Genomic DNA, 12848 nt, shown 5'->3' on the forward strand with positions numbered 1-12848 from the left:
CTCTCTAGTTCACTGGTTCTGCCTGGTGACCTGCCCCCTGATGGGGCCTCTGACAGACAGACAAACACGTTGGGTCAGAGGCAACAATCAGCATCAGGAGATGATGTGAATGTTAAGTTCCCCTTCAGCCAGTTCACTACTATTAACACTACTAACACACAGCTATGGGGATTGTGCTGTTTCTCACTACCATCACATACTACTTAGTAAAACCTCAGACACAAGGCATGTTATTTTCTAAACATCCTTTAGAAGTTACTTTGGCAGGATCTTTGTTTATGGGCGGTCACTGGTCATACCGAGTACCACTGCACAACTTCCCCAATCTTTGCCCCAAATTCAGCTCCTTACTTTCCTGAACTAAGTTTAGCACCCCAATAAAAAAACTGCATATCAGAATATATCAAATATATATTTTGTGGCTCTCTGGATCAGAGCCTCTACTTGTCTTACAAGAGTATTACTATGCAATATACAAGCTGGACTTTAAAGTCCTTCGCTTCCCTCAATACCCCTCACCTTCATAAGTGTCTTTGGAGCAGAATCAAGTCAAACTACAAGAAACCCAAGAATACAAGTCATACATATCATTTACCTGTGAGCAGCTAGTTGAAACTGTCATCACAGTTCAAGGAATAGGATCCTGGGTGTGTTAATACAGCACTTGAACCATAAGGCACTTCTTACAGTACTTAGCAGTACAATGATAGGTTACTTATAATTGGCCACTTACGATAGGTTTTTTAAATAGTAAATTTAACTAGGCAAGTCAGTTAAGAACACATTCTTATTTTCAATGATGGCCTAGGAACAGTGGGTTAACTGCCTTGTTCAGGGGCAGAACGACAGATTTTTACCTTGTCAGCTCAGGGCTTCAATCCAGCAACCTTTCAGTTACTGGCCCAACACTCTAACCACTAGGCTACCTGCCACCCCAGGTCACTTATAATAGGTCAATTATGATAGGTGACTTACGAAGGTGACTTATGATAGGTCCCTTATGATAGGTCACTTATGATAGGTCAATTTTGATAAGTCACTTACGACAGGTCAATTATGATAGGTGACTTATGATAGGTGACTTATGATAGGTCAATTATGATAGGTGACTTATGATAGGTCAATTATGATAGGTGACTTATGATAGGTGACTGATAGGTGTGCGTTGGCACTAAGGATACAGGTTATTCCATTGTGCTAAGGGTAGGTTTCTTTGGTAATATGGATGAACGGTCATATACATAGTAATTCATTATTAATATTCATTATCAATTAAAAGTCTGGGGACTTTTTCAGTCAAGAGATGCTCTCTCTCTCGCTCTCTCCAATGTGAGGCCCTTTCCCACTGCCACTCTCCTCTCTTCGTCCCTCGATTCTCAAACCCCTCTCTCACATCGTATCCTCTTCCTCCTCCTCCACGTCTTCCTGTTGTGGGAGGAGTCTGTAGTGGTCGAGGCCCAGTGGTAGGAAGCTAGCCCTGGGTCGGCCATCATCCTCCACCGAAGGGGTATGCTGGGAGTTGGAGTCCAGGGCGTCGCTGGAGTTGCACTTGGTGTACCTCTCTCGGTCTATCTCCTGGCCCGCAAGCTCCCCCTCGGGGCCCATGCCACGGTTCTTCAGCCAGGAGTGGAAGTAGCCAACAGGGACAGGCAGGGTGGCAGCCAGGATCAGCGTGGCCAACATGGCCAGGGCCCAGCCTGGGTACTCCAGAGTTGTCTCCGATGCCTGGAGAGGAAGACATATATTCTAAGGGTTCCAAAAGGGTTCTTCGGCTGTCCCCATAGGATAACCCTTTCTGGTTCCAGATAGAACCCTTTTTGGTTCTAGGTAGAACTCTTTAAGGTTCCATGTAGAACCCTCTGTGTTAAGGGTTCTACATGGAACTCAAAAGGGTTCTTCTAGAGGCAAAAGAAACGCACACCTATTTTGGTGCTGGCCAGCGGAGTAGAACACTTGAACAATTTATAATAATTAATAACCTAATAACCAACGTTTGGACAGACAAGCTGTCTTCATCAGGGTATAATGACAAACACTGCAGGGTGACATGATCTTTTTCTAGGACAGTCTCGCAAAAAGAAGCATTCTTGTGTTCTAACTACCCGCTATTCAAAGTGCTCTGAACAAATGAAGGGAATCGTTCACAAACATTGGCACATTCTAAGATCCGATGACAGTATCGGTAATGTGTTTTCGCACCTTCCCTTGGTCATATTCTCGCGGGGCAGAAACCTCAGAGATCAATTGGTAAACTCTGATTTACCACCCCAAGATATCCCTGCACAACGTCTATTTGCGCCCCTACTGGATGGAAAGTACAAATGTAATGGCACTTATAAATGTAGATCAAACAGGGAAACAGAACCCAACTTAAGGTGTTATCATATGCTCCACTAAGGCAGTTATTTATCTTAGAACTTGTCCTTGTGGTAAAAATGATGTGGGTAAAACAAAGCGTGAATTAAAAGTATGAATCTCGGAGCATCGCAGCACCATTAGGTTCAAAAACTCCACTTACCCAGTTACAGCCCACTTTTTGGAAGCAAACCACTCGATTTTGTCCCTACGTTATATCGGCATCGAAAATGTCACCCTCCCTAGGAGAGGGGGTGACCTCGACAATTTATTGTTAAAACGAGAGGCTTTAATTTAAAGACCCTTGCTCCTTTCGGTCTCAATGTAGACTTTGATCTGAAGCCATTCTTGTGATTATTGTGATTTTGCTGTTGTAAATGTTTGTATGCTTATGTAGCCAGATTGCATCTATGATCGTATGCTATCCATTCATGTTTTTGGTATGTTATTTTTATATCTGAGAATTAACCAATGATATCAGGCCACACCCGGCTATGATTACAGACACCTGTGTGTGTCCTTTAACACTATATAAACTAGTCACCCTGCAGCGTTCGTCATTATACCCTGATGAAGACAGCTTGTCTGTATAAACTAGTCACCCTGCAGTGTTTGTCATTATACCCTGATGAAGACAGCTTGTCTGTATAAACTAGTCACCCTGCAGTGTTTGTCATTATACCCTGATGAAGACAGCTTGTCTGTCCAAACGTTGGTTATTAGGTTATTCAATTATTGCTTCTGAGCTCCTACAGTGTGCAGCACTCAAAAGGGTTCTACCTGGAACCAAAAAGGGTTTTTCAAAGGGTTCTCCAATGGGACAGTCAAATAACCCTTTTAGGCTCTAGATAGCACCTTGTATAGGGGGATGAGAGCGAAAGAGAGAGAGAAAAGAAAGAGAGAATAGAAAGAAAGAAATAAAGAAAGAGGGAGGGAGGGAGGGAGGGAGAGGAGGGGAGGTATAAGAAGAGAGTGAAAAAAGAAGGTGAGTGTAATCAAGCAATTGAGAGAATAATGTACTTCAAAGAAGTTAGAAAGGTCAAAAGGAAGTAAGGAAAGGAAGCCCTTTCCCTTTAGCCAGCCAGGAACAGGGACCAGGGCCATTGTATGGGGTATCTCACCGTGGTGTGGTTCCAGGCTGTGTAGGTCGGTCGTTTGAAGACCATTCGCAGTAGACTTGCCGCCAGCAGGCCCACCATAGCAAACAGACACACGTACTTCCACAGGTACTTATACAGCACCGGGGGGCGCCATTTCAGCATGATCTCAATGTCATCTAAGAAGCTAGGGAGGAGAGGAGATGCTAGATGTGTCCTCATCACAGATGCTGAATCTCAAACCAACCCCTAATGCCTCTAGCCCGCTAGACTCTTGTGAAGATGTTAGAGGATTAGATAGCTGTCCACAATATGGCAACAATTCCACCCAACCTATCAGAGGCTTGATTGTATTTCAGACATCTCTGAACCTGATTTAGCTTTGAGACATTTTGCGGATGTCTTCAATACTATTGTGGATAATCATGTTCCCTTCAGAAAATGAAGGGTTAAAGGTAAATCGAATGCCTGGTACACTCCGGAAGTTGCAGAAGTCATTCATAAAACAGTTGATGCTTGGGTCGAGGCCAGGAACACATGATTAGGCCTGGACTGGGACGTTTTTAAGCAACTGAGGAATCATTGTCTAAGACAAATCAAAAAGGCTAAATCTGATCACTATGTAAGTTGTCCTCGATAGGGCTGAGCTCTGATGCCTGTTCATGGTTTCATGATTATCTTAGTGACAGAACTCAGGCCATCATAATTGATGGGGTTAAGTCTGAATGTCTTGAAGTACATAAAGGTGTACCACAGGGGTTGATTTTGGGACATGTTCTCTTCACTATTTATATAAACACCATTGGTCAATCTGTAAAAATAAAATGTAAACTTCATCTATATGTGGATGATAAGAATTTGTTCTTAACTGACATGCCTAGTTAAATAAAGGTTAAAAAAATGTTTTCTTCTTTTTAATTATGTATGCTAATGCCCCAACTGTTAATCTATCCGTGTTAAAACTACAGTCAGATTTTATAGCTATGCAGGAATACCTTGCTAATTTAAAATGTGTGCTTAATATGGGCAAAACGAAATACATCTTGTTTCCAAACTCTCGTATGAATGTTTCAGATGAACTACATGTTCACTCATTAGATCGAACGTGCTCCCCAATATGAAGGAAAAGCAGCCAACAAGTGCTCAGCATATGTGGGAACTCCTTTCAGACTGTTGGAAAAGCATTCCTCATGAAGCTGGTTGAGAGAATGCCAAGAGTGTGCAAAGCTGTCATCAAGGCAAAGGGTGGCTACTTTGAAGAAACTAAAATCTAAAATACATTTTGATTTGTTTAACTCTTTTTTGGTTACTACATGATTCCATATGTGTTATTTCATAATTTTGATGTCGTCACTATTATTCTACAATGTATAAAATAGTAAAATAAAGAAAAAACCTTGAATGAGTAGATATGTCCAAACTTTGACTGGTACTGTATATATATATATATATTACAATGTTGTATTATGTTGGGCACATTTGTAAAAGAGACATAGGTCTCAATATGTCTTCCCTATTTAAACAAAGTTTCAATAGAAAAATAAATACAAAAGGTTGAAAATCTACAGGTTAGGACAAGAGGATTCTAACATCCCATAAGTCGTTGCATAAATGCAGAAAAAATCTAAACAATGGGACTAGCAATGCGAGAGAAAAAGACTGGAAGTGGATGTTAGCATTGCAGAAAGTTTCAGCTAACTACTCAGCAAGTACATAACTGTTTTTCTCTCATTCTATTCATTTAAATGTGTTTAAAATGGCAGCCACTACAGCCACTTTATTACTTAATGTCTTGACCGCTGGTCACATTTACAATACTAATCCTGTAGAATCAGCAACGGTGCTGGACCAATGAATTTGTTTATTTTAGAACGCTTCGCATGGAATTATTACATTGTCCTAACCTGTGTATTTTTGACCTACATCAGAGCTCAGGCTAAACTACCACCTATCCAATCCTCTCAGATCTACACAAGTGCCTAGGGCCCAGGGCCCAGGGCTATGGGGTTGATATGGAATTGGAAAGGTAGACTGGAAGTAAAGTTAAGACAGTCCCCCTTTCGACAACAAAGCCATTATACCATAGTGTGTTAAACTTTATACCATAATCATGGAAAACATGACAATTCAATGTGTAATTGCACAAACTACCACTAGGTGTCAGAGTTGTAAGTACTATGTAACAATCTGTTCCTACACTGTACAACACCATACATACACAGAAATCATTTCCACCATATGGTATGAAAGTCCCGCCTACTTTCTGGATCATGTCCCAATCCGATTTTGAATGGTCTTCAAGATTATATTATCAAATTCATCAAAACGCGGTCATTTAAAATGTATGTAATCTAATATTTGTATGATGGGTTAATTTACTTCTACCCAGTGCCATCCATGAAGGTTTTCAATTACAAAAAAGAAAACGCAATCAAAAACCTTCATGAAAGGCAACAGTTAGAAGTAAATTAAACCATGAATAGAAATATCATTTTATATACACTAAGTATACAAAACATTAGGAACACTTTCGTATTGAGTTACACCCCCTTTTGCCCTCAGAACAGCCTCATTTCATTGGGGCATGGAGTCTACAAGGTGTCAAAAGCGTTCCACAGGAATGCTGGCCAATGTTGACTCCAATGCTTCCTACAGTTGTGTCAAGTTGGCTGGATGTCCTTTGGGTGGTAGACCATTCTTTATACATCTGGGAAACTGTTGAGCGTGAAAAACCCAGCAGCGTTTCAGTTCTTGACACACTCAAACCGGTGTCTATTACATCTATTGCCATACCCCGTTCAAAGGCACTTACAGTAAATATTTTGTCTTGCCCATTCACCCTCTGAATGAACACATACACAATTCAGGTCTCAATTGTATCAAGGCTTAAACAGCCTTCTTTAACCTGTCTCCTCCTCTTCATCTACACTGATTGAAGTGGATTTAACATCATTTTAGTCATTTAGCAGACACTCTTATCCAGAGCGCCTTACAGTAGTGAACACATACATTTCCTACATTTTTTTATTTTCCCCCCGTACTGGTCCCCCATGGGAATCAAACCCACAACCTTGGCATTGCAAACACCATGCTCTACCAACTGAGCCACACGGGAACAAGTGACATCAATAAGGGATTATAGCGTTCACCTGGATTCACCTGGTCAGTCTGTCATGTAAAGAGCAGGTATTGTTGTTTTGTACACTCAGTGTATATCTTAAATGGCTGCACTTTGATGAATTTTATTTTATAATCTTGAAGCCCAATTCAAAAACAGCGTGGGACATGATCCAGGAAGTAAGCAGGATCATACTGTATTACGGCGGGACTTCGCAAATATTTGTTGTAATTAATTCAATGTGACATAGAAAACAAAACATGAATAAATTATTCAAAGAAAGGAGTACTGTACATCACTGGTATTATACTAATACATTAGTATTATACGAATACGTTGGTATTATACATTGGTATTATACATTGGTATTATACGAATACATTGGTATTATACTAATACATTGGTATTATACTAATACATTGGTATTATACGAATACATTGGTATTATACGAATACATTAGTATTATACGAATACGTTGGTATTATACATTGGTATTATACGAATACATTGGTATTATACTAATACATTAGTATTATACGAATACGTTGGTATTATACATTAGTATTATACGAATACATTGGTATTATACTAATACATTGGTATTTTAGGAATACATTGGTATTATACTAATACATTGATATTGTACTAATACATTGGTATTGGTAAACCCATTTGGAGGTCTTACCGGTCAGCTCCGTACACCCAGGCCACAGCGAATGTCTCAAAGACCACCACGATGATCAGGGGCAGGGTGGCAGAGTAGTCATCGAACATCGTCACAAAGTAGTTCCCCGAGCGCTGGGTAAACAAAAGTCCGATCACAAAGCCCAGAGCACAGCTGCACACTGAACCATAATGACAAAGAACACAGCTATTTAGTGACTCACTGAACCATAATGACAAAGAACACAGCTATTTAGTGACTCACTGAACCATAATGACAAAAAACACAGCTATTTAGTGACTCACTGAATCATAATGACAAAGAACACAGCTATTTAGTGACACACTGAATCATAATGACAAAGAACACAGCTATTTAGTGACACACTGAATCATAATGACAAAGAACACAGCTATTTAGTGACACACTGAACCATAATGACAAAGAACACAGCTATTTAGTGACACACTGAACCATAATGACAAAGAACACAGCTATTTAGTGACACTGAATCATAATGACAAAAAACACAGCTATTTAGTGACTCACTGAACCATAATGACAAAGAACACAGCTATTTAGTGACTCACTGAACCATAATGACAAAGAACACAGCTATTTAGTGACACACTGAATCATAATGACAAAGAACACAGCTATTTAGTGACACACTGAACCATAATGACAAAGAACACAGCTATTTAGTGACACACTGAACCATAATGACAAAGAACACAGCTATTTAGTGACACACTGAACCATAATGACAAAGAACACAGCTATTTAGTGACACTGAATCATAATGACAAAGAACACAGCTATTTAGTGACTCACTGAACCATAATGACAAAGAACACAGCTATTTAGTGACTCACTGAACCATAATGACAAAGAACACAGCTATTTAGTGACACACTGAACCATAATGACAAAGAACACAGCTATTTAGTGACACTGAATCATAATGACAAAGAACACAGCTATTTAGTGACTCACTGAACCATAATGACAAAGAACACAGCTATTTAGTGACTCACTGAACCATAATGACAGAAAACACAGCTATTTAGTGACGCACTGAACCATAATGACAGAAAATACAGCTATTTAGTGACGCACAGACTAAATGTTTCAAAGACAAAGAGCACAACTACAAACTAAAACACCAAAAAAATCGAACAAGTACATTGAGTGTGTGTGCGCACGTGTGTGTACGCGGGTGCATTTGTGTATTGGTGCATTGGTGTGTGTGAATATGTGTGTATTACCAGTGAGCATGGTCCGGTGGCGTCCCAGCAGGCTGAAGTTGTCCATGAGGGGGGTGAGGATCCCCTGCATGGTGCCGAACATGGTGCTCATGCCCAGGTTGAGCAGCATGAGGAAGAAGAGCGTGGACCAGAAGGGGCTGGCAGGGAACTGGGCCATGGCCTCTGTGAAGGCAATGAACGCCAGGCCCGTCCCTTCCACACCCTGGGGGTTAGAGAGAGGGACAAGAGGGACAAACAATTTATTTTATGTGGAATATGTTGATATTTGTAACCTGTATTCTATGTGGAGCATGTTGATATTTGTAACCTGTATTCTATGTGGAGTATGTTGATATTTGTAACCTGTATTCTATGTGGAGCATGTTGATATTTGTAACCTGTATTCTATGTGGAATATGCTGATATTTGTAACCTGTATTCTATGTGGAGTATGTTGATATTTGTAACCTGTATTCTATGTGGAGTATGTTGATATTTGTAACCTGTATTCTATGTGGAGCATGTTGATATTTGTAACCTGTATTATATGTGGAGTATGTTGATATTTGTAACCTGTATTCTATGTGGAGTATGTTGATATTTGTAACCTGTATTCTATGTGGAGCATGTTGATATTTGTAACCTGTATTCTATGTGGAATATGCTGATATTTGTAACTTGTATTATATGTGGAGCATGTTGATATTTGTAACTTGTATTCTATGTGGAATATGTTGATATTTGTAACCTGTATTCTATGTGGAATATGATGATATTTGTAAACTGTATTCTATATGGAGTATGTTGATATTTGTAACCTGTATTCTATGTGGAATATGATGATATTTGTAAACTGTATTCTATATGGAGTATGTTGATATTTGCAACCTGCTTTCTCAATAAAGTATTGAAATTAAGAGGGTTTGAGCGAGATATGGGTTAGAGAGGGGTTAGATATGGGTTAGATATGGGTTACAGAATTTGCTAGAGATGGGTTAGAGAGGGGTTAGAGATGGGTTAGATATGGGTTACAGAATTTGCTAGAGATGGGTTAGAGAGGGGTTAGAGATGGCTTAGATATGGGTTAGAGAATTTGTTAGAGATGGGTTTGATATGGGTTATAGAGAGGTTAGATATGGGTTAGAGAGGGGTTAGATATGGGTTAGAGGGTTAGATATGGGTTAGAGAGGGGTTTGATATGGGTTAGAGAGGGGTTTGATATGGGTTAGAGGGGTTAGAGACGGGTTAGATATGGGTTAGAGAGGGGTTAGAGACGGGTTAGAGAGGGGTTAGATATGGGTTAGAGATGGGTTAGAGAGGGGTTAGAGACGGGTTAGAGAGGGGTTAGATATGGGTTAGAGATGGGTTAGAGAGGGGTTAGAGACGGGTTAGGTATGGATTAGAGAGGGGGTTAAAAATGGAATAGAGAAAGGGAGGGAGGGACGGAGGGAGGGAGGGGAGAACATGGGAGGGAGGGAGAACAGGGGAACGAGGGAACAAACAAAGGAGAGAACGAGGGAGGGAGAGAACGAGGGAGGGGACACGGGAGGGAGGGATAGCGAACAAGGGAGGGAGGGAACGAGGGAGGGAGGGAGAGAACAAGGGTGGGCTGGAGGGAGGGGGAGGGAATGAGGGAGGGAGGGAGAGAACGAGGGAGGGAGAGAATGAGGGAGGGGGCAAGGTGTTAACAGGAGGTTGTAAGGGGTGAAGAAAGAGAGGGAATACAAGGTAGGGGAAACAGTTAGAGGGAGGTAAAGACAGCTCCTTATAAATAACTTTGTGCCTACATTACATGACTCCTTTCTCCATTATTTATGAAAATAGGATTTGAACCACAAACCCCCTAAAACCTAATCTAACCCTCACCTTGCTCATCTCCTCATCCAGGTCACAGTCGGTGATGTTTGTTCCCACCTGGGAGCCGTAGTGATGGTACCACTCTCTGTAGTCAGGTATGGTGACGGAGGCAGGATCAGACATGTTGAACCACGGCCACCAGTGATGGTTGCTTCCATGTGTGGCCATGTCGTTTAACAGGCCCAGATTTCTGAAGGGTTGGAGGTGACGTAGCCTGAGCTTAGAATTATAAGGTTCCTTCTGTAAAAAGTTGATTCTGAGATAATTGGCTTTAAAGTTACCAACCCTTATTGTTTTGAATGGTGTGAGCAATTTCTATCTCCTATCCTTATTCACTTAACAACATGAATTGGGGTATTTAGAGTACTATATAGGTAGAGAACATTGAACAGAACAAGAAAATGTCCAGAACTCAATTTGGGCAAAATTGCAGATCGAACATGATAATTCCAAGCTCTTAATATCGCAATTCCCTTCAGGTACACCGCTAATACTTTATTTGAGGGTATGCTTACACTCTTAGAAAAAAAGGTTCCAAAAAGGTTATTCAGATGGACCCATAGGAGAACCTTTTTGGTTCCAGGTAGAACCCCTTTTTTGGTCCCAGGTAGAACCCTTTTTGGTTTCATGTAGAACCTTCTGTAAAAACTGGAACCAAAAGGGTTCTACCTGCAACCAAAAATAGTTCTTCAAAGGGTTCTCCTATGTGGACAGTTGAAGAAGAACCCTTTAAGGTTCTAAATAGCACCTTTCTTTCTAAGAGTGTACATATAGACATGTCTTGGATATGTTTCCAATCAAGCATTGACATGCTTTATAAAGGGATAGTTCATCCGAAATAACAAAATGACATTTTGCTTTCATTAACCTGTAAGCAGTCTATGGACAACGCAAGACAGCAATCCATGCTTTGGTTTAGTTTAACTGGCCAATGGTCTCCAAATGGCATTTTTATTAGCATTTTTCACACTTTATATCCAAATCCTGTTAAAGTAACTTCATTGAGCTACACCATTTTTGAAGTTTAATTATTATTTTTTTTGTCCGGGGCTAAAAGAAAAATGTGTGTTGTTTGGGGTACTGGAGGACTGGAGTTGGGAAACACTGAGCTACACAATCAATTGTCGACAGTTTAGATGATCTGGACACGAAGCGTGAAAAATGTTAATACAGGAGATATAGACTTGCATTGGTTTTGTGGCACAAATGCTAAAAAGTTAGCATTTGGAGACAGTGACCAGGCAAACAAAACCAAAGCATGAATAGCTGTCTTACCCCATCCATAGACTGCTTACAGATGAACCTTCTACTGCAGTGGGCTAAATCAGGGTCATACAAAATGTTTGTATGTAGTCTTAAACAAATTTACTTTGAAACCAAAGTATACACCTCACACACATGGTTATGGGCTTTAACAAGAAGACACCTGTACCATGTCACATATAGAGTTGAAATGTATTCAGTTTTGAGTTTGCGTCCCGATATTACACTTTATATACATTACAGAAGACAGAAATATAACAAAACCGTTGACATAGAAACACCCGATTTTCTGCAGGTTTAAAAAAAATAATGTTTATAAATTATGAAATTATGAAAAATATAAATAACAGTCCACCCATGAGGCCACTTGGTCATTTGACTGCAGGAAAGTCTATGGAAAGCGATGTGATTTTGTAAATTGGGTGAACTATCCCTTTAAAGGAAAGGAGATTCAACACTATTGAGACACACACGCAAACACATTTTAAATAAGAGGGCCTTACCGCATTGAAGGGAGTTATCCCTTTAAACTGGGCTGAAACCTTCCCCAGCATGAGTCAAGGAGTGTAACATCAACAGAACCATGAGATGTGCAGCAGACATTACACATACCTTCTCAGTTCCATGGTCTACAAACAGTCTCTCTCTCTCTCTCTCTCTCTCTCTCTTTCACTGTCTCTATCTCTCAATTCAATTCAATTCAATTTGCTTTATTGGCATGACGTAACAAAAATACATATTGCCAATATCCAAGCTTATTTTGGATATTTACAATATAAAAAATAAAAATGAGAATCAAAATTGTCAACGGACAACAGTAACAACAATCTCTCTAACGCTCTCTCTCTCTCGCTCTCTCTCTCTTTCACTGTCTCTCTCTCTCTCTCACTCACAAACACACACCCACAATCCCCCCTTGACTCCATACTTACTGGGTGATGCAGTTCAGGACAATGTTCTTGGCCCTGAAGCCCAGCACTACGAACACCACCAGTGATGCGAGCACTGAGGTCATAAAGTTTATGCAGGAGACCATGAGCGCGTCACGGTGACAGTTGTTGTGGATGGGGTTGTAGGAAGAGTAGGCAATCACAGAGCCGTAGCCCAGGCCCAGGGCAAAGAACACCTGTGTGGCTGCCTGCCGCCACACCTGCACCTCAGCCCAAATTTCTATCTGAGACAGAGAGAGAGAGAGAGAGAGAGAGAGAAGAGAGACAGAGAGACACAGAGAGAGAGAGAGAGACAA

General features: G+C 40.5%; 1 protein-coding gene across 1 annotated transcript in view; it reads right to left on the reverse strand.

The window, feature by feature from the left end:
* Positions 1–230: 230 nt before the first annotated feature.
* Positions 231–12848, reverse strand: part of slc6a16a (solute carrier family 6 member 16a) — a 31016-nt gene continuing 18398 nt past the window's right edge. The window contains exons 7-12 of the mRNA XM_029775127.1: positions 12535–12776; positions 10349–10529; positions 8504–8705; positions 7257–7416; positions 3477–3639; positions 231–1725 (exon numbers count right to left, since the gene is read on the reverse strand). Of these exons, the coding sequence (XP_029630987.1) occupies positions 1390–1725; positions 3477–3639; positions 7257–7416; positions 8504–8705; positions 10349–10529; positions 12535–12776 (1284 nt within the window). The 3' untranslated portion in view covers positions 231–1389. The remainder of the gene's footprint in view (positions 1726–3476; positions 3640–7256; positions 7417–8503; positions 8706–10348; positions 10530–12534; positions 12777–12848) is intronic.

This window comes from Salmo trutta, chromosome 1 (assembly GCF_901001165.1).
Source record: "Salmo trutta chromosome 1, fSalTru1.1, whole genome shotgun sequence".
In the NCBI taxonomy this organism is placed as follows: Eukaryota; Metazoa; Chordata; class Actinopteri; order Salmoniformes; family Salmonidae; genus Salmo; species Salmo trutta.